Source organism: Sceloporus occidentalis, unplaced genomic scaffold (assembly GCF_023333645.1).
Source record: "Sceloporus occidentalis isolate IW3139 unplaced genomic scaffold, rSceOcc1.0.p SCAF_5, whole genome shotgun sequence".
NCBI lineage: Eukaryota > Metazoa > Chordata > Lepidosauria > Squamata > Phrynosomatidae > Sceloporus > Sceloporus occidentalis.
The window spans coordinates 152,462,889-152,485,881 of NW_028316985.1; the positions used below are offsets into that span (position 1 = coordinate 152,462,889).

General features: G+C 44.4%; 1 protein-coding gene across 6 annotated transcripts in view; it reads right to left on the reverse strand.

The window, feature by feature from the left end:
* Nucleotides 1-22,993, reverse strand: part of JADE1 (jade family PHD finger 1) — a 97,485-nt gene that overhangs the window by 13,896 nt on the left and 60,596 nt on the right. For all 6 annotated transcript variants that reach the window (XM_089525816.1, XM_089525813.1, XM_089525812.1 and 3 more), the window contains 5 exons: nucleotides 21,870-22,081; nucleotides 17,706-17,873; nucleotides 15,265-15,381; nucleotides 6,346-6,876; nucleotides 5,596-5,713 (listed from right to left, as the gene is read on the reverse strand). In XM_089525816.1, the coding sequence (XP_089381942.1) occupies nucleotides 5,596-5,713; nucleotides 6,346-6,876; nucleotides 15,265-15,381; nucleotides 17,706-17,873; nucleotides 21,870-22,081 (1,146 nt within the window). The remainder of the gene's footprint in view (nucleotides 1-5,595; nucleotides 5,714-6,345; nucleotides 6,877-15,264; nucleotides 15,382-17,705; nucleotides 17,874-21,869; nucleotides 22,082-22,993) is intronic.

Here is a 22,993-nt window from a genome sequence, read left to right on the forward strand (position 1 = left end):
CAGGGACATGGCCCTCTCCAAAGCAAAGGAGGCACAAAGAGTGTCCGTCTTGAGCCGGGATGTTAGTCCCACATTCAGTGAACTTCTTAAAAGAGTGCGCAGACATGCTTGAAAGAGGGCCGGAGGGCAAAAGAAATGTCAGGAGTCCGAGTTGTTACCGTTAGTCAGAGTCAAAACCAAGTCCAAATCACAATCCAAAGAGTAGTCAGAGACAAACAAGTCAGCAATGCAGTAAGTGGAAGCTAAGGAAGGAGCGATTCCTGAGCGAGGTTCCTAAGCTGCTCACGTGACGGACAAAAGGAACTGAGAAAGGGCGGGAAGACCTCCTGCCTATATAGAGGGTTGGCGGAGCCACCGCCAAAAAGTCTTCCCTAGCAATTCCAGTAGGATCCGGAAATGCTGCACAGGTGAAGAATAACCTATATGTGTGCTTTGCAGAGACCACAAAGAAGAAGCAGGTTAACTTTAAGTTTACAGTACGAACAAGACTGCAGTTCAGGCTGCAATTGCACATACAGAAAAAAATCAACTGTTACTAAATGAAGATGGGGAAACACACATCCTTAAGTCTGCTTACTGAGTAACAGTTTGATAATCACCAGGATTATCAACCCCATCAGCCATGTATGCAGGAACTCCGCTGGCCTGGTTTTATCACCTGTCTTAAGAAGGCAAAAACATGGGAAAGGGAAGTTCAAGAACTTGGCAGACCTCAATATATGGTGGGATTGGTTTGAATGGTTAGAATCTAATATGAAACCACAACCTACCTTCCATGTCCTATTCCTTACTGTAAAAAGAGGAGTACCTAAATCAGCAGGTTACCAGCTTTCATGGAACAGCTACAACTAAGTCATATTTCATACACAAAAGCCTCTGTAACTGATGTTTGGCTGTTGCAGTTTCCTGTTCAAGTTCTACCACCTTTGAAGAATACACATTTACAACTCAGCTAGTTATCCATGTATTTTTCAAGCACATTCTGACTGGCAAGCCACATTAAAGAAAGGCTGTTGTTCCATTTAGTTTTTGACTATCTCCAAAGCACTTTGCTTGTCAGAGCAAGGCATTCAGGTTTAACAATATATGATGACAAGACAAGACTTTTCCAGTTTAATTCAATTTTAACATAGCACCCGCTATTATCATTTTCTCTGATAAGCATTTGATAAATTCTGACTACAGTTGGGCAGGAGAATTAATTTGCCAACCATTTGTAAGAGAAAGGTAAGTACAGTGAATAAGGAGTATTTGTCTTATGACATTTATGATCCCTACATGAAGGAGGAACAAAAATATCTTCCAGATGAATACAAGTTGGACAGTGAATAATCCAGAGTTTATAAAAAAGTTTAATTATGTAGAAATAGCAAACATTAAATAAAATTTAGAATATACGTATTTGATCCCAAATGATTTTCATTCAAAATAAGTCAGGTGTGCCAACTGATTTTATTTGGCTTTTGGCACTGTGTTCCCCTACAAGAAAGTAGTCAATTGGATAAAGGATAAGCAGGAAGGCTTTAAAAATAGTTGCCCCATTGGTTCTTGCTCAACTAGTAGGTAAAGCACCATAAAAAACAGACAAACAAAAATGCCTTATATACTAAGAGAATAAAAACCAAACCTCTAGAAGGTTTTTTCAATCAGGGTTCCCTGGAAACCAATGATTCAACAAGAGGGTGCTAGGGGTTCCATGAGAGATCATGAATGAAAAAATAAACTTTTTTGGAACAGTTGATATAATTTTTATGCAGTAGTTCCCTGAGGCCTGAAAATTAGTTCAAGGGCTTCCTCCAACATAAAAAAGTGGAGAAAGGCTGCTCTAGCTGCACAAAAATAATGGCAGTTTTGAAAGGAACCAATTATACATTAACTGTGGGATAGAAATCTCTTTTCAACTAATTACCTAAATTGCCACTCAATCTGTAGGGAGAAATGCTTTATTGGATTTGCTTCTTCAAAACTGAGAATCTTGCAGATATGAACAAAATCTGCATTGTTCATATAAACCCCAATGTTAAGTGATCATTAATTATTTTAATGTCAGATATTTAGAAGACCAGTTCAGTAAGAACCGCAGTAAAATGCCTGATTTCAAAGGAGATTTTTTTTACAATTAAGAAAACGTTGGCTAAATTACCATATAGACTTGTCTATAAGTCGAAAAATTTAAGCCCAAAAATGGGCTCCAAAATCCTAGGTAATGTATATATGGGTCAATACAGTAATACTCCTCTGTGAGCTTTGGGAAAGCTGTGAAGGGAGGAAAGAGACAGAAGAGGGAAATCAGAGGTCTCTGTCCCCTTTTTTGCAACCTATCAGCCTTGGGGAAAGTAGTGGAGAAGGGAGGAAAATCAGAGGTCTTCCTCCTTTTTTTGCAAGCCATCAGCCTTGGGGAAGGTTGCGGGGAAGGAAGAGAAATCAGAGGTCTGTGTCCCCTTTTTTTGCAAGCTATCAGGCTTGGGAAAAGTTGTGGGAAAGGAGGGAAATTGGAGGTCTGTGACCACATTTTGCATGCCCAAACCCTTGGGAAAGGTCCAGAGAGGGAGAAGGAGGGAGTGAAGTGGTGTTTTTTCCCTTCCTTTTAAATCCTTTGTTCCATGCCCAAGTTTGACCCCCGACTTATCCATGGGTCGTATCAAAATCCATGATTTTGCCTCCAAAACCTGCCCTCAACTTATACATGAGGTCGACTTATACACGAGTATTTAGGGTAAATGAGTGCTAAAATATGATTTCATTTAAACCAGCTACTGCATATGTGATCAATAATCTACATACTAAACATGTTGAAAACACTCCTATATAAAATTTCTAGACCTTATCTAAAACAAATGCTACATAATGGGGATAAAATATTGCAGGAGGAACGTTACTAGTATTTCCTCACACAAAATCTAAAAATATACAGCTTTGCATTCAGATGTTTTTATGCATTAGAAGAGATCGAGTAGTTCAGCATATTCTGTAACCTACAGCCATAAAGCTGATTTCAAAAGCCTCTACAGTTTGTTCAATTTTCTAGCAAAAGCAATCTGTATTAACACAACACACTATAGAACGGGCAGGGAAAGGGAAAATGAGATGAAGAAAAAGAAGGGGTGGCGGCTCCATCTATTCTTGGTTCTGGCTTTACCCACCAATAGTATACAGACTATAACTTGGGCGGGATACACACCGCCATTTAGTACGTCTTCTATACGTACTAGGGTTAGGAAGGGGCGGTGCTTCCGCACCCCCCTAACCCTAGTACGTATAGAATACGTACAAGATGGCGGCGCCCCTTCCACATGGGCGCCGCCATCTTTACGTACTGGACGCACAGCGTCCAGACGTGTCGCGCCGCTTCTGACGTAGCGAGCGCGCCCCTGGCGCCTCGCTACGTCGCAAACGCGACTTGAAAAGAAGCTCCATTTTGGAGCTTCTTTTTTCGGTCCGCGCGGGAGTCGGGCCGTCTGAAGGCTCCGGCTCCCCCGCGGACCTACTGGCGGCGGCGGCAGACCGCCGCAAATCGGCGGTCTGTACCCCGCCATAGTCCCATATAACAATGCTTCTCAGGGTATCTATGGTGCAGTACAAACCGCCCTTTTGGAGCGGTCTGCAGCCGCCCCTTTTATCTCCAGGTTGGGGGCAGGACAGCCTCACTGGCAGCACTGTGACCCCAATCCGGAGTTTTTCTGGACCATGGAGATTAGACAAAATGACGCTTATCCATGGCGCAGAAAAGGAGTGTCCTTGGGGCTTCATGCCCCTGGACACCCCAGGAGCCAGAGCCATGGGAGAAAGGGCATCGCCCTGCCCCTTTCTCCCTGGCATTGTTCCCATAGCCGTTTAGTTGCTGTGGGAACAATGTAGCTCCAAAAAGGAGCTCCATTTCGGAGCTCCTTCCCACACCATGCCCAGGTCGCCATAATCTGCCTACGGCAGCGCGGAGACATCACACGCGCGCTGCACCATTATGTGTGTGATGTAATCATGGCGGGCCCCATGTAGATGGAAGGCTGCCATGATGATGCCGCCACCATGTACTAGGGTCGCAGGGCGTGCGGATACTCTGCCCCCGGGCAACCCTAGTACATGGCCAGGCCGGCGCAAAGCACTGGTCTGGATCAGCCCTATGTGTGGGAACAGTAATTATTAGCTTCGAGGGAAGTAAGCCAGTATGGTGTGATTTGAGCAATGGACTACAACTCTAGAGACCAGAGTTTGAATCCCTGCTCAGCCATGGAAACCCACTGGCTGAACTTGGGTAAGTCACACACACTCACATGAAGGCAAAGGCAAAAACTCCTCTGAATAAATCTTGCTATGATAAGTTCTCCTTGGGGTCACCTTGTAAGTCAGAAATGACTTGAAGACACTCAACATAGTGTGTCAGGAACCGGCACTAAATTTGTGCCAATTGAGTACCAACTGTTTATTTCCTCCTTGGAAAATTGCCAGGGACCTCCACTTGTCCAAAGACTATCACATTAAGTAACACTGCCTTGTGCAATGTGTCCCAAAATGGAAATAAATTTCTTATCCTTGCCTTTCATAAGGCATTGTAAGGAAGCCTGAGCATAGAGGGAGAAGTACAATTTAACTGAAGATTATACCCATCAGTGAATTTGAGTTGCAGAAGTTTAAATCGTAATGTATTATGGTTTGGAGAAGGGAAGCAGATAATTTCAATCCAAATTTATGGAGGCAGTCAGCAACTGGCCTACATATGCAACACTTTGTAAAATCTGTTATGTCTTTTCTCAAGTCTCTCAGGCTTGAGACAGATGGTCTTGAAGCGGCGTGCTGCCGCCAACTCTAGGGTTAGGGACCACGCACCAACCGTACAGTGCCTAACCCTAGAACGGTACGGTGGCAGCCTAATGGTGGCATCCATCCACACAGGCACCACCATCTTGACATAAGCGACGTGCAGCATATAAATGTTGCTGCGCAGGCCTACATCACGAGTGCACCATTGGTGATGTGATGTGACGTGTGCCTGGCGACCCAAAAAGAACCCAGTTTTTCCAGGTTCTTTTTGGGGCAGAGGGATGCCAAGCAGTTTGGCTGCTGCGGCGTCCCTCCAGAGGGAAACAGGCCACCACCAGGCTGCTCTTTTGGGGCAGTCTGTCCAGAGCCTATGTAAATCAAAGTAGTTATGTCTTTCACACATTCAGTGTTTTGATATTTAAGCCCTATCCAGCCAAGTCTACATATGGAAAGAGGACTGTGGAAGAATATAAGAATTCTGAAACAATGAGGGTTATTATATTGTTTTAGCTAAAGAAAATGTTGTTATGTTAATATGTGCCTTCAAGTTGACTGTTGCTTATGGCAACCTTTTACTACATAGTGTTTTGTAGGCAAAGATTTATTTGGAGTTTGCTACTGTCTTCCTCTATGGCAGAGAGGTTAGAATTTGCCCAAGGCCACAAAGTTGGTTTTCATGGGTGAGTGGGGATTCACATCTGGTCTCCCAGTGTCCTAGTCCAACACTCAAATCACTACCATGTTGACTCTTAATACAGCATTACAGATTTTAATTTAAATTCCAAGCCAGTATATCAGCTTTTTTGTCACACTATGCTTGAAAGGAAGACAACTCACCTGAAACTCTTTCATGCTCCACAAGATTTATGTAGTGATTGAATATCTGTTCCTGGACTTTACATACAGATCTTTTAATTTTTTCCCGTCGGGTCACCATGTAAGTGAGGTTTCGTACCTAAAACATACAAAATACACTTGTACATGTGAGGTTCACATAAAAGAAAATTATGTATGATTTTGAAGTTGCTTTGGAAAAAGTAAAAAAAAAATCCAAACATTCAAATTCAAAATAAGCTCCACTCCCAAACAAACATACAGATCACATGTAAACCAGTATCACCTTCTCTGAGTGTAATGGTCATGCAAAAATCACCCAAACATATCCTCAGATCTTTTGCAGCAGCTTTTATGGGAACTAAAACAATAATGACCAGTCATGGAAGGCAGCACCCACTTGTTTTGGATCCTCTTGGTCTTTAGACCACATCAAAAATTGCACAAAATGTGACACTCCAGTCAGTTTCAGTTGTAACTTTGGGGTGTTTCAGACCTTTTACAAGTGTATAGGGAGGGGGTAACAAGAATGCAATAACTGTGTCTCCTGAACACCTTTGGAAGCACAGTTCTTTATTTTTCTTTTGGAATTGACAAGAGGGGGTCTAAGGTGGTTTTCACAGCTAAGGAAGCCTCCCTCCAGGCCTTAAGCAGCCTAGGGTCTGCCCAATTTCCACTCCTGATGGAAACCAAGTGTTGTAGGACCAATGCACAATCTGTCTTCCATAAATACGGAACAACACAGCATCTTACCCTTTCCAAATCCTGACGGAGGTGGGTGAAAAGCTGTAGTCGCCTGAACAGAACATCCTGCTCCCGTTTGGCTAGATTGTCCTCTTCATCTTTCTTTGGAGTGATCAAAGGTTTGTTGAAGTTTGATTTCCTCTTCAGTTTCCAATACTGATAAAGGAATTCTACAGAGTCTTCTGGAAGCTGCAAGGCCTTAGCAACCTCTGAAGCATTCACAAAAGCATAGAACTCGTCCTCCAATTGCTGAAGCTTCTGCTTGCGAACACTGACCCTGTGGGCCTCCTCCTGGTTTTGATCCATGCTGTCAAAGGGCTCTATGTGGACAGAAGGAGAACTGTCTTGTGTCCCATTCTCATTTTCCTGGGTAGTGAATTCAATCAGATTTCCTTCATCTGGCTTCTTGGCAGAACTGTGCTTTGGGCAGTATGACTTGAACTTGACTTCATCGTTGTCAGCCAGAATAGTCTTCATCTCCAAGCCACGATCAAATGCACAAGTGACATGGAAGGCGGTGCGGCAATTTTTCACCGAACACTGCAGGGGCAGAAAAAGTAGGAAAGTACAAATCTCAAACAGTGAAGCTCAATATGCTTAAAGTAAATGATTATGGTATAACAAATGATGTATGCGGGCATTTTTTTAAAAAAAAAATACCATATATACTCGTGTACAAGTTGACCTCATATATAAGTCAAGGGAAGGTTTCAGGGTCTAAATCATGGATTTTGATATGACTCATGGATAAGTTGAGGGTAAAATTTGGGGGCTATAACAAAGGATGGAAAGGAGAAAATCCCACTTCCATTCCTCCTCCTCCTTATCTGGACCTCTCTCCCAACCCCCTAACACTGGTTCCCAGGTGCTGGAGGAGAGGTTTTAATATTGGATTGAGAAGGGAAGCAAGTTATGTTAAATGGGGTGTTTTTTCCATGGGAAGAGGAGGCTTGTAAATTGGACTGGGGAGGGAAGGAAGTGGTGTTGAATGAGGTGTTTTTCCATGGGGAGAGAAGCCTTGCAAATAGGACTGGGAACCTATTTCACACACACACAAACACAGAAAAACACAGTGCCTTGAGGCACCAAGAGTGAGGCATCAGGCTTGCTTGTTTTAGGACTTTTTGGTTGTTGGGGGACTTCTTAGCATAGCACACAATGCAGTGCTTGGGAAGGAAGCTGCAACAAGCAATCAATAAAGAACAGAAAACAGAAATCCAATCCAAGTAAAGATGATCAAGCAGCTGAATATGAATATGTAGTAAGAGACACAGTTAGCAGAGATGAAACCCACATGGCCACTACTTCTTGCTGATCCTAGGATACCACTGGAACTGTCATGGTAAAAACCATCTCAGCTACATGAATAAATAATAATGTAAGTTCATCAACTTTTGAAGGGCAACAGGTTCTCCAGTTTTGGATTAGAGCATGGGAAAGCAACTGGGTAAAGGGTGGGTAAATCCAACCCAACTCCCACCCACAGGCCACACACATTCTGTACTGTATTTTAACTCTCATGAAAAAAGGAACCATGCCCTGGTGAAAGGTGAGACCTTAATCTCTTCTTGGGGCACCTAAAAGATAGTAGAATCCCCTCTACTATCTCACCCATCCAGCCTTTAGCTAACGCTTGTCAAAAAAAATTAAGTTCTTCTTCGTGGTCTCTGCGAATCATAAAAATGGGTTTCACTGCGCCTGCGCAGTGCTGTTCGGAAACTTCTGGAATCACTGGGCCTTCAGGGAGCACTGTCCTGTCAGACCTGCCGGGCAATCCCTCCCCCCCCCCACCGAGGAGCGGGGCGAGACGCCGGGATCCTCTAAGAAGAGGCATTCCGAGGGGGCTTTGGACAACTCCACGCCCAAGAGGCCCAAATCCACCCAGTACCAGGTGAGTCGGTGGCGTCCTCCAAGGGCGAGGAGCGCGCTTCGCACAAAACGCGCTCTCCATCCAAAAGGGCTCCGACTCCAGTTTTTTCTCGCCCGAAGGAGTCGTCGACATCGTATGCGGTTTCCACGCTCGACACCCCGCTGCCTTCGACTGTGAAATTTGTCCGCATCAATGCGGAGAGTGCCAGACCTCCACGGAGGGAGTCCTTCCCTCTGACCCTTCACTCAGGCGAGGATGAACCGTCTGATGAGGATCCTTCAGAAAATTCACGAGGCTGAATCTCTGTCTTATGGCCCCCGAGAGAGACAAGCCCCCGGTGTCGCATGCGAGGGTTTCAACATCCGAGTCGTAGCGGCCCGCTGTGGAATCGTCAGCTTTTCAGCTTCCGACGCATCCCCCACGCGAGTCCGGGTGCCGGATCTCCCACTGGCATCAGACAGCGTCTCTGAGCCAGAAATCTTGTCAACTTCGGAGGACCCATCAGACGATGAGGCCTCCATCCAGGCTTCTCCTCAGAGGTTGCACCACCCCGAGCCTTCTTCTCCCACCGATGATGGCCGCTCTTTCAACAAGCACATCATCAAGATGCCAAGGTCCCTGGACATTGGGCTTCCCTTCTCCGAGGAGAAGGCTCACGACCCAGTCGAACACAGGGTGCACGGCCGTGTACCGTCCCCGCTGCTGCCGTCCCTGGAGACCTTCGTCAGGTGGCCCTGAGAGTGCCGGCCTCCTTGGTGAGATCGTCCCGCAGGATCGAATCCCTGTACCAGATCTCTCCATCCAGCGGTTTCTGGTTGACCGGCCACCCCAAACAAAATTCGGCGATAGTCGAAGGGACACAGCAGACCTTCATCCCCAAACAGACGACGCCTCCGGCAACGCCTACATGGGGGCTTACATCCAGACCTCAATGGAGGGGATTTTGCCATTCATCCCTGACGTCCCGAATGATGTCTAGAGGCGCCTGGTGGAGATCAGAGATGAGGCCCACTCCATCGGGAGCTAGCTCATCACTGCCTCCACAAATGTGGCTGACTGTGCTGGACGGGCCATGGCGGCATCGATGGCTCTGCGCCGACATGCATGGCTGCGTTGATCTGACCCGAACACCAACGTCAGGACAGCTATTGAGGACATGCCACTTGACGGCTCTGGTCTCTGTCACGCCGAGACCGACGAGCGCCTGAACCGCAATTTCAGGATGAAGGCGGCGGCCAAGAACCACGGGATGTCGTCAGCCTCCATCTCACCCGTCCGGAAGAGACAGCGACTGTGGCAGCCCCAAGGTCAGGCGCAACGGTCTTTTCAGCAAGACCGACAGTCTCAGCAGCAGGACTCCCAGAGGTGGCGTTACCCCTCTCAGTCTTCCTCCTCCTCTGGCCGTCGCAACACCCCCCCCAGGTATCGGAAGTCCCGCCGTCAGGATACCGACCGGGGGAAGAAGAGAACCCGAGGGGTTCCTGCGCACTTTGTCTCTCTCCCCTCCGGTTCTTGGACATCTTGAGGCTTTCCCACTACCACTGGTTCTGGATGGTAACCTTGGCCTCTATTCGGCCTCTACTCCACCAGGGCCGGTGGTTCGTGATGTTCGACCTGGGGGAAGCCCACTTCCACATCGGAAGTCGAGAGTCCCACCGGAGATCCCTCGCCAACGTACTTCCCTTCGGCCTAGCCACGGCCCCGAGGGTCCTCACGAAGTGCATGGCTCCAGTGGTGGTATACCTCCATCAGAGGGGTTACAGAGTCTTTTCATACCTCGGCGACTGTTGTTGCCGCCGACTCACAGCGGGAGCACCAGGAGACAGTCTCATTCATCTTGCACCCTGGGCGCCCCTCGGCCTGATTGTCTGCGAGGAAAAGCCACTGCACACCAGCCAGGCAGGCTAAGTTCATCGGGGCCATCCCCAACTCCGAAGGATGCTCCGCCTTTCTCCCTCCGGACCCTTTTCAGGCGTTGGCAGCTTCACTAAAGCCTTGCATCTCCCACAGAAAGGTGAGGGCCAGAGACGTCCAGGTAGCCCTAGGCCACATGGCGTTGACAACGTTCGTGACGCCGTGGGCGAGGCTTCGCCTCTGACCCCTTCAGGCCTGTTTCCTCTCAGTCCCCTCGGTCTTCAGACTGATGGAGGACTCCCCGACCAGGTATCTCACGGCACTGAGGCCAGTGGCCGCTTCTCTGAGATGGTGGTTGGCTTGCTTCAGCGTCTCCATCAGAATGCCCTTCCAGCAACTCCAGCCTCAAATGACTTTGACAACAGATGTTTCCCTGGAAGGCTGGGGCGCCCACCTGCTCGACCTCGTTGTCAAGGACAAGTGGTCCGCCCGGGACAAACGTTTCCACATCAACACGTTGGAGATGCTGGCAGCCGACAAGGCGTTGAGGGCATTCAAATCCGCTGTCGTGGACAAGGTGGTCCTCCTGAGAACAGACGGCACCACTGTGATGTATTACATCAACAAGCAGGGAGACTCCAGATCCAGGACCCTGCTCGAGTTCATTCTGCACGTCTGGAGCTGGTTCATCCAGAGACAGACGCTCCTCTACGCAATTAACTTGCCAGGAGAGAACAACGACCTGGCGGATTGCCTAAGCAGATCTCCTCCGGTGCCACGAGTAGAGGCTCCATCCGGAGATGGTCAGCGACCTGTTCGACCGGTGGGGGACCCCCCAAGTCGATCTTTTCGCGACTGAATGGAACAGCCACTGTCCCCAGTTCTGCTCCGGGAGGCGAACGGACGGTTCCCTCGGAGACGCGTTCGCCTTCCTTTGGACGGGAGAGCTGCTCTACGCCTTTCCTCCCTTCCCTCTCATCATCAGGGTGGTGTCCAAGATGACAATAGACCAATCGGATGTGATCCTTATCGCTCTGTGGTAACCGTGGCAGCCCTGGTTCACGTCTCTTTTCCACCTCCAAGAGATGCTCCCTCCGCCTCAACTTCCATCCAGACCTGCTGTCGATCCAGGACGGCCGGATCCTCCAACCGGACATCGAGAGCCTGCCGCTGGTGGCCTGGAGAATCCAGCCCTAGCCTCACTGCCTGATGCGGTGAGGACTGTGACCCTGCCTATGCAGAAACCATCCACCCAGCGGTCCTATGCCATTAAGTGGAGGAGGCTTAGCCTCTTCCTTGTAGAGGTTCCTTAGGAGATGTGCCAACCTGCACCCCCTTGGGTCGGTACTGGTACCAGCTTGAAGCCTGGACGCGGTGCTCTCCGCTCTTCAATCCAAGCCTTTTGAACCGATGGCCACGACAGACTTGAGATTGTTGACTTGGAAGACTGCCTTCCTTGGGGTCATCACCTCCGTCTGCCGTGCGGGCGACCTCTGTGCCTTGCGGAGGGACCAGCCCTTCCTTAGGTTCACAAGGAGTAGGGAGTCCTCCGGTCAGACATTACTTTCTTGTCCAAAGTACTGTCTGCTTCCCACATGGGCCAGGACATTGTGTTGCCTACTCCAGCGTCCAACCTGACTTTGGACGCAGAGCGAAGCCTGCACTCTCTTGATGCCAGGAGGGTGCTGGTTTTTCACTTGGACATAACCGCTGCCTCCAGTCGGTCCGAGAGACCCTCTCTGTGCTACTCGGAACCAATGAAGAGGTTGCCTGTGTCCGCGCAGAGGTTTTCCAATGGGTGGCTGGTACCATCCACCTCTGCTATGAACTGTTGGGTAACCTCTCCCTGGCAGGGTTCGGTCCCACTCCACAAGGGCAGTGTCACAACCCTCAGCATCCCTGTCGGGGATTGCCTTAGAGGATGTCTGCAAGACTGCTGTCTAGTCCCAGCCTCTGACTTTCATAAGGCATTACAGGCTGGACACCAGGGCCATCCTAGACGCAGCTTTCGGGAGGGCTGTGTTGGTCTCAGGGTTGCATTGGTTGCACTACTGATGATGTTTGTTTACAAGGTTATGTAAATTATGCCACTGTTTTACATTCCTGTTGAATGTTGGTTTGCACAAATTGCCATGGGATTGGTCTTGCATGACCTTACGTTCCCTTCTCTGGTTCTGCAATGTTGTTGCTGTGTTGAGGTGTTTGTGCACAAACAAAGACTGACTCTTTTATGGTTCAAGGTTTTTATTGTGTCAATGATATACCTTGGTTACCATAGCTTTGGTTTCAGGACACTCCCTCCACCGTTTACCTAAGCTTGTCAGTCTAAACCCATTTGTATGATTCGCAGAGACCACGAAGAAGAAGGACAGGTTGCTTACCTGTAACGGTATTTCTTCGAGTGGTCATCTGCGAATACATACAAATCCCACCCGTCCATCCCCTCAGTGTCCTGCTCTTATTGGCTCTTTCCATCGCCTGCTTGGCAGAAAAATTGCGGAACTGGGGAAAGAGTGGGAAGGCAGGGGCCTTATAACGGGTGGGCGGAGTTACCGCCAAAAAGTTTCTATATGTTGCAAAGTAAACTTTGCCCAGTGATTCCAGAAGTTTCCGAACAGCACTGCACAGGCGCAGTGAAACCCATTTGTATGTATTCGCAGATGACCACTCGAAGAAATACCGTTACAGGTAAGCAACCTGTCCATCTTTAGTATCGTTTTCCTTTCGTTCATCCTTTACATCCTTTGTTACATATTGCTAAGTTTTACCCTTGATTTATCCACAGGTCCTATCAAAATCCATAATTTTGGCCCCAAAACCTGCTCTCAACTTATATGAGGTTGACTTATAGTTGAGTATATACGGTATCTATAGTTTTCTCTGCATAAGCAATCCCTTCCTTTAATTTTTAAATTTTTTAAAATTTATTTTTAGAATAGAGTAAAACACAGCCAGCTCACTGTTCAGATAGCAGTGTTCTTTCCTTTTTTATGCATAAAACATTTATTAGTGTTCTAAAATCCAAGTGCCACAAAACAATCCCTCAACATTAATAAATGTTTTATGCATAAACATGAAAGAATAAACATGAAAGAAAGAGCTAACATGGATTGTCTTCTAATATAAAGTACAGTAGAACAGAGTGCAATAGGGAAGAGTAGATCACAAGAGAATGAATCTATAATAATGCAGGGGGGAATGATCACTCTTCACCTAGAAAGCTGGAAGAGCTAATTAGAAGGTGAAGGGAGTCCTCACAAAGGAGATACACCAAGCCCTGACAGTTATCTTCTGGGGCTGCAACATCACCAAATGATAAGAAAGGTGCAAACTTAGAATCTAGGAAAATCTACAAAAACTAGAGAAATAAAAACAGAGGAAAAACAAAAAGAGAAACATCAGGAGCAAAGAGACATCTGTCTGTTCTGGGCAGAGACTGGAAACAGGTGTTGGAAGATGACCATGCCCCAAAAGAGCTGTTCGGCACTCACATGTCTTTCCCCAGCCTATCTTTGAGGATGATCATGGGAAAAACCTTGTTCTCACCAAAGCCAAAGAACCACAGTATCACAATCTACTAAAATAATCCTCCTCCAAAGCCACTTTCATAGCCATGTTCTAAGATAGGAACAAGCAACAGGCCACATGCAAACCAGCACCAGCTCTTTACATCCTTCTTGCCATCACTATTTTCTGCTGCCATTAAAGAAATCCCAATTACTGTGCTGAAAAACATGGTGTATGGTGAGCATTTGTTTGTTTTAGTTCGTTTAAATAAACAGGAAATACACAATTACATCTGGGTAGTCCGCATACCCAGATACACACTAGTAACTTTGGTACACTGTATGGGAATGTTCTGTGGACTGTAAGACAAAGGACTCTATGATATCAGAAATCTTCATTCACTCCAGTCCATTCCCTTCCACCTACCCTGTGGCCTGGCCTGGCAAAGAAACTAGAAATGTTAATTAGATACGTGTAACACTAGCTTGATTTTAAAAGGGGGTTGGTGAAGGAGAAGGGATGGAAGACTATAATAAACAGGAAGATATACAAGAATAAATGAAAGAGAGGAAGAGAGGAGCTCTTTCAAACAAGGCAAGACCATTCACAGAAAGAAAACAAAACAGGGAACATCAATCAGGGACAACAGACATAAGAACAATGAAGGAGATGTAGTATCCATCAGCTACCTGACCTATAGTATCTTTAGTGACAGATTATGCAACCATAAACTGGTGCAAATTAGGCCGAAAATGTGATTGCTTTACTACAGTATTTGTTAAAATTTCCCACAGAGCACATGTTATGCACAAACTTGTTATACAGAACTCAAGTTGGACAAAGTTGTCTATTTCACTTAGAGAAACCACAGGTTCAATCTGTTCAATTTCTCTATCAGTTTCTGAATTGTCTGCACAAGTTTTTGTAAGGAATTTCCCCAATTTATCATTTTTTTTATTTTGTCCTTTTTTGCACACCATTTTCCCCATGTATGCATTTTTGTATGTAATGTTCCTTATTCTTGTACATTCTTGTACACAATTTTTTCCAAGAACCACATTGCAAACTTCAAAGAAATCCAAAAACCTAAAACAACTGCATTCCAGTTTGTGTAAAAATTTTGCAAATTATGCCAGTTCTTTTTAGAAGGTGAACCAAATAATTTCATCATCATTTTGCTAAATGTGTCAGATGATTATCCTGTCGAATTGAGATGGCTCAAGTGCCTAGCTCAAAAAGCATCAGCAATGGGAATCTCGGATGAACCAATAAATGTATTTTTCAAAATGTAAGTCTACCAAGTGGAAGACAGGTGTTCATAGTGAGTTAATCATAATCCGGTTGTCTATCTGTTCTTCCTTCCTTCCTTTGGAGTCAGGCAAAACAGATCTCATACCATTACAGATCCCAGGAAACTGCCCAGAGAGGCAAAAGATCTGGGTAACATACACAGCTTTTGGGGGGGGGGGGAGGGGGGTTGCTTTGAACAAAAATTCTAGAATAGAATCCTCAGGCCCAAAGCACTTGACATTTTGAAATCCAAAGCATCTTTGAGATTAAAATTCTAAAGTGACATTACAGAAATACTCTGTAACATAATTCATGAAAATAATGACATTACCAATGAAAACTTCTCTATAAGAGGATCGGCAAAATTTCTTAAGTAAATATATACTGTTAACACTAATTCCACTTACCTGTATGGATGCTCCAATCTTCTCATTGCAAAGACTGCACACCAGGGCCCATCTGCTGCTCGGAATATGGGAGACCTTGGTGATTGGTTCCATTTTTTCTGGGCTGCCAATGCTCACCTAAGGTTCATGAAATAAATACAAATAACATGCACACACAAATCAAGCAGTGCACAAAGAGGAAAAACAATCATCCTGAATTATTTAACTATAAACAAAAATCTCCAGCTGCCTGTTTTAATGTCCAAAAGTTAATCATAATCTATCCAGCAATGTAGCTACTTTAAGGAGACCAAACCCAGTTTTATTTCTATCCCTCCTAAACAGCATAGACTGTCAAGCATGCTTTCATCGCAGCTCAAATTTTCTCCTTACAGCACTTGTCTTCTACACTCCAAATTATATTTGAATTCCAAATCCTCCCCATAAAAGAATTGGTAGTAGTCCACTGTGCCCTTTCTCCACCTCTTTTTCCAATTTTGAGGTTGTTATTGTGTGTCTTCAAGTCATTTATCACTTATGGTGACCCAAAAGCAAATCTATCAAGTTTTTTTGGTAAAGTCTGTCCAGGGGGGGAATTCCCTTCCCTTCTTCTAAGGGTGAGGCAGTGTGACTTGCCCAAGGATTTCCATAGCTGAGCAGGGATTCAAACCCTGGTCTCCACAAAGTTGTAGTCCAATCCTCAGACTACTACATCACAGTGGCTCTCTCTATTCCAGCTGCAAAGTGAAATTTTAACTACAACATGCACTGAATTAATAGCTCCTTCACTCTGTCTCTCTCTGAAATCTTTTTGCTTTAGGTGAAAAGCCTTCTGCTTTGAATCTTCACTATACGGACACTACAGTGACAACTGCTGTATGGACACTAAATTCACTCTTTCCCTATGTGGCCAGGGGTGGGGAGGAATGGAACAAAACCAGCAGGTCTGCCTCAGCATGGACTCAGATGCAATGTTGGCCTGAGTGTCTTCCTCTTCCTCCCAGACAGGCTTGTTTGCTCCTGCAAAACATCAGAAGGACACTCCATAGCCAACTGTGCCTCTGCCTCTATAACAATGGAGGAGGTAGTAAGGTCCGCAGGCCATTTGAGGCTCCCAATCTTTTTTTTACACACACATCATACCCCACTGAATTCCACAAGGTCCCCCAACTCCCCCCCCCCAAAGGTTTAAAAATAACCCATAAAAATCCCAAAACACCTCATGTAGTGGTGTCATCCCTTAACTCATTCTCTCTCACACACAAGAACCCCTGCCCAAAATCCCCAACTAGCTGTAAACACACTGGGGGGGGGGGGGGGGAGTCTGAGCTTTTATAAAGAGCTCTTCATCTTGCATAGTCTCCCTTCCACTACTTAGAAGTTTCATGATGCATCCATGTCACATGATGATAAAAGATTTTGCTCCTTTCCTCACTGAATATCTTATTTCACATATAATGCAAGTAGAATCTCACAACTGGCCAAATGACGTCTTTGGGCTATCACCTATTGTTAGCGTAACTGGATTTTAATAAATTTTGGTGTGTGAGTGGAGTTCCTTCATGACCCCAAACTGACCTTGCCAGGCTAGCAGCCATAATTCTCAAAGCAGTGGATCAGGTAGGCAGGTGAGTCATCCTCACAAGACCCCTGGAAAACAACACCTTTGGAAATTCCCCACGGGAAGTTTGGGAGTTGCTAAATGGGAAAGCCATCACCTCCAAGAGTAAAATCTTGTTTTAGGTCTCACACTTGATGAGCCAGTGATTAACTTAACTCATCTACCATCTTCCCCAATTGTTGTCAGACCACTTTGCCTCAACAAGACAATGCAAAGCCTTTGTTAACAATGCCCAAGCAAACAAACCCCTTTTGTCCTCACCATTAAGCACCTTTGCCAGAGGCTAGATTTTGCCTATAAGAACCCTCTGAAAGTTCCTTGTAGGGGGCCAGTCTGTATTGCAGGGGAAACTCTGCCCTCCTTAACTCGGATCTGGCTCCTGGCCCAGTCATTCACTCCTATGATTGAGTCCCATCCACATCCCACTGCATTGGATTCCTGGAGAAGCCTACTGGAGTAAGTATAGCCTTAGTACTGCCTTGAACTATTCCATATTTCCACTCTTGATTTCCCAAGCCTTGTATGAGTGTGTGTATACGTCTGTGTTGCTGTGTAATTTTTCCCTTTTAATAAAAATTAGACTTTAATTGAAGAACCCTGTCTCTGCACTATTTCTTAAGGATAATTTGGTCCCTTCGTATACAATTCGGGAAGCGGTTTCATGGGGTATTTGAAAGGGCTCCCCTCTCAGCAATTTGAGCTAAATAAAAATTCCCCTAATTAGATCCTTCCTTATACTATTGTGTTTTCAAATGTCATCTCTTGCTGTAAAACCTAATGTGACAAGGAGGTACCTCCATTCTAAGCTTATGCAGACAAAACAGATGCTCTAAACACCCACCTCTGGAATCCAGAGAGCACAACTAACGTGGACCCACTTTGTCCCACTTCGAGTTGGCTTCATGGCTCCGCCTTTCTTGGGACACAATAAACATTTTGGCTGAACACCAAGGGCACAGGTTCGGCAAAGCCAGCTGCCTTCTGGGACTTTGAGAATGCCATAGCAAGCCTATTCTCACAATAAAAGATAATGGAAATAAGGAAAGAAAAAAGGCAGAAAGTCAAAACATCAACATATTGTCATAAAAAAGGCATTACAGTTGGCCCTACTTATCCATGGATTTTTAATACATGGATTCAAGCATCCACGGCTTGAAAATATCAAAAAAAGTATAAATTTCAAGTATCAAACCTTAATTTTTCCATTTTATAAAAGGGACACCATTTTGCTATGCCATTGTATTTAGTGGGACTTGAGCATACACAAATTTTGTTATTCACTGGGGCTCCTGAAACCAAACCCAAGCAGATAACAAGGATCCACTGTACATTTACACAAGCCCTTTGTTTATACTTCAGCAGCTATCTTTGTACACACAAAATTATTTTTATTATAATAATCTTCTCACTCACTACAAATAAATGAAGTGGTCCCATTATAAACTGTCAGTGAAGCTGAGACTAACTAGGAAAGATCCCTCCAGGCACCATATAGACTGCGTAGGGATTCGAATTCCTGCCATTAAAACAAAATAAGAAACGTTCCACTGCAGCAGGAGCAAATATGTAACGTATCATGTTGTTAAAGTGGTTTCTGAGTGGTCAGGACTCCATGCAGCTAAGAGATATCAGGAATCCACTTCCCTATGCTATCGGATGGATCAAATTAGAAAATTAATCTCACGCATGAGCCATCAAGTCATCTAGCCAACCCATGTGTGACTTCTCACCATCATGAGGAAAAACAAACTCAGACTGAATCCAGAGAGAACAGAGGTACTCATGACAGGTGCTCCGAATCCAGACAGGGAAATTTGCCATCCTGTCCTGGACGGGGTTAAACTTCCCCTAAAGGACACTGTTCGTAGTCTGGGAATACTCCTGGATCCATCTCTGCAGTTATCATCTCAAGTAGATGCGATGGCCAGGAGTGCTTGGTACCAGCTTCAGCTGATACGCCAGCTACGTCCCTGTCTGGAGCGAAAGGACCTAGAAAATGTAGTACATGCACTGGTAACCTCTCGCTTGGATTTCTGTAATGCGCTCTACATGGGGCTACCTTTGTATCATGTTCGGAAGCTTCAGCTGATTCAAAATGCTGCAGCCAGATTGATTACAGGGATAACTAGATCAGATCATATAACACCCGTATTAAAATCTCTCCACTGGCTGCCAATTCACTTCCGGTCCCAATACAAAGTGTTGGTTATTACCATTACAGCCCTAAATGGCTTGGGCCCTGGTTACTTGAGGGAACGCCTCTCCCTGCATAATCCACCCCCACACTCTCAGAACAACAGGTAAATTATTACTCGAACACCCTAAGGTGAGGTTGGCGACTACTCATCAAAGAGCTTACACGGCTGTAGCACCCACGCTCTGGAATGCTCTTCCAGAAGAGATCCGCCTCAGTGGTACAGTGGAAGCCTTTAAAAAGGCATTGAAAACCTACCTCTTCCAACAAGCTTATTCTTCCAATTCTTTGTAATAAAAGTATCCCCCAAATTGATTGATTATATATTATATATATATTATGTTTTTAATACTGCTGAATTCATATTTTTAGATAATTATATTGGATTGAAATTTGTATTACCATTTTTAATTTGCTCGTATTGTAATATGACATTGGTCATTATTCAAATGCTGTACACCGCTTTGATCTACAAGGAAAAGCGGTATATAAATAAATTATTTATTATTTATTATTATTATTATCATTACAGCCTGCAGCTGTTCAGTCATGCCAAATAAATTTTTAGTAGTTATGCCATGTTGTAAGTACCTTCTAAGATAGTGCAAATATAACCATGGTGGCATGACTACAATAATTCTTTTTTGCATGACTCAGCAAGCAATGACTGTGCAGATGTCTTGAACTGACTGGAATAGTTATCCCAGATATGAGTGAATCCTAACAATGCACTCTGTGGGAAGCTGGAACAAGAACCAAAGAGAGACAATCTTAACCAGCTACAACAGCAAAGGGAAGGCAGACTCCTGCCTGGCTTAATCATTATCTCAACTGGAGTTAAGCCAGAACGTTGAAACTAAAATAAGCACAGGAGATATTTATATCCGTGTTCACCTGAAAGATGAGAAGGTAAAACAAAAAAGGAAAGAGGGTGTTTCAAGAGTAAAAATGCTACCACTCTAGGTGGTGGCTCAGCCTTTTGCCCCAAGGAAAGTATGACCACATCTGTGGCAGTGTCATTGCTTCTTGCAGCAAACACATATGGAAAGCTTTAGTCAAGCCTGTATTAGTTTTGACAATTTTTATCTTTGTATGGTGCATAAACCTACTCTGAACAAATCTTGCCAAGAAAACCACATGATAGGTTCACCTTAGGGTTTCCATAAGTCAGAAATGACTAGAAGGCACAGAACAACAACAACAACAATATGGTTCTGTGTAATCACAATGCCATAGGCATAACTTCCAGTATATCAAGCAGATGAGTTTTAAAATAAACAAAACAATAAAGTTTTCCCTACTGGATACGTGAACACATTTATATGCCTTTTTCTAGCACATCACCAAAAGAAATAATGAAACCCTTCATTGTTTATCAGACATTATTGGTAAAAGGACAAAATTCAAAAACTATAAAATAAACAGAAGCACATGGTGGACTTCTCCCTCAACAGGAAACAGTCAACCACAAAATGCTGATATATTAAAAATAGCCATCTAAATTTTGTTCTGCTCTGAAAACATTTGTCATGTATCTATGGTAGGCTACTCTGCTGTTAGACCTCAGACGCTTACAGTAATGTATATAATAAATGTTTGTTATGGATGTAGCTACAAGACCAGAGAAGAACCTGGTGATCTTTATAAAGGGAAAATGAATGAGAAATAGAAACAACCCAATTTCTTTTTTTTAAAAGATTTTAAAATCTGTCTGTGGGTCTGGGTCCCCTCCAACATTTTAAATTTAAAAATGAATATGGATAATGCACTTTCTACACATTATATAAAGAAAAATTGTCTACACCTGCATTTCATAATTTGTGGAAGTATAAGAGTGTAGCTGCTACCATCCCTAGCCAACGGCCAATGCCCATGCAAGTTGGTGATGATGGTATATATAGTCCAATACCAAGCTTGGGATTCTTTGTTTTTGGACTAGAACTACCACAATGTTCCTGCCAACATGTTGTGTGACCTTGGAAAATTATGGGAGTTGTAGCCCACACAAGTAATTTTTATAAGTTGTGATCCAATCTGAAGGGCCACAAGTTGGGACACACTGCCTAATTGCTCAAGAGATTTCTTTTTTAGATATTCCCATGATGAGTGATCTACATAGCCTTTCCCACGTAAAGAGACACATATCTTTTAATCCCAATGGTGAGCATTCCTATTAAGGGCCATAAGAGCTGGATCAGGATCTTTCTCTTATTTTTGGACAGGTGCATAAGAAAAGAAGCACCCAATCTCGTGGATTTCCCCAAGAAAATGAACGTGGAAGAGCCAAACAGATACAGCCCTCTCCCAGCACTGTTGGAAATCATCTGCCCTGATTTAGAAACATGAGAGGCATAGAGAAGCCCTCCAATAGGCAGCCACCAATTGTGTTGTGTTGAGTTGTTGTTGCTGTTTTTGTGTACCTTCAAGTCATTTCCAACTTATGGCAACCTTAAGGCGATAGGATTTTCTGAGTCTGATAATGTGACTCATGCAAGGTCACCCAGTGGGTTTCCATGGTCAAGCAGGGAATTGAATCCTGATCCCCAAAGTGTCAGTCCATCAAATTGCTACATTGCGCTCTCTCAGCCACCAATACTTTATCCAAATTATCAAGCAAATCTCCTTCCCATCTCTTCTCTTCTCATCTCTTTCTCTTTTTTTGCTTATACAAATGTATTTCACCTACAATACCCAAGCATCTTTATAAAAAATATTGGCATTGTTTAAAATCTTCAGTACGTTCTCCTTGCCATGGAAAAATATATACAAAATAGTCTCAATATTAATTATGGTTGCATATGTCTTTGATACCTGATGAACACAAATATTGCATTTGTCACAGAACACCATCTCATTGCCATCTTCACCATCTGGAGACTGGCAAACATCACAGACCACATCCTCATCATACTCGATTCCAAGCCCCTCTTCAGTCTCAATGGCATGATTCATGTTGTCATAGCATCGCTGTTCAAATTCTTCCATGATTCTCTCCATGGTATATTCATCCAGTTCAGGCATCCCTGAAAAATTAATTATTTAATCCAATGGCGTTTATTTATCTTTTTTAAAAAAAATAGATTTTATTTATTCATATCTTGTATTTCTCTTTGTACAGGATACAAGCTGGCTGCTAATCTAGACACAAAGACACTGATGGTTAAAGCTTCTTATATCAATTTTATATCACTGTAGGCAACTCTGGTCCTCCAAATGTTTTTAGCTAGAAATCCCAATAGCCTTACCCTATCTCGTTTAGCCAACGGTGTGGAATTATGGGATACCCAAAAATATCTGGAGGGCCACAGAGGGCGACATTGAAATTTCAAGGAACACGGGACACAAACATATTCATAACTGAACTGGAGCAACACTTCCTCAGCTCTTACACCTAGCAACCTCCCATCTAACTACGATATATATATTGATGACATCTTCATCATGTGAAGTCACAGAAAACCATCAACTACAAAGTTCCACCAGAATTCAATAAATTTCACCCTACTATCAACCTGTGCCTAGAGTAGTCAATGGACAATTCCACTGTCTTCACACACTACACAATGAACTTACAGGTCAGCTTCTTTTAGGTAACATACGCAGGTGAAACTGGGGGTTATATATACTTTTCTGGATCTTGTCAAAGGATGAACCCAGCATGTAGGTCCCCACCCCACCTCAGCATACAACAACAGCCAAAGGGCTGCTAGATACAGCTCCATTTCCCTAGCCACTGACTTGCTGACCGGGGGTAACTAGGCTCATTCCAGTTGCTCTTGAGCACCAAAAGAGGAATGTGCAGCCTTATAAGGTCTCTCTGCTGAATCGCAGCCAGACTAAACCCAGGTGTTCTCTAAGGGTCTCCTTTATCAAAGCAATGCTACTTAACAACAAAGAGGAGACTTTTTGACAGAGCCACTTGGATTGTGGGATGT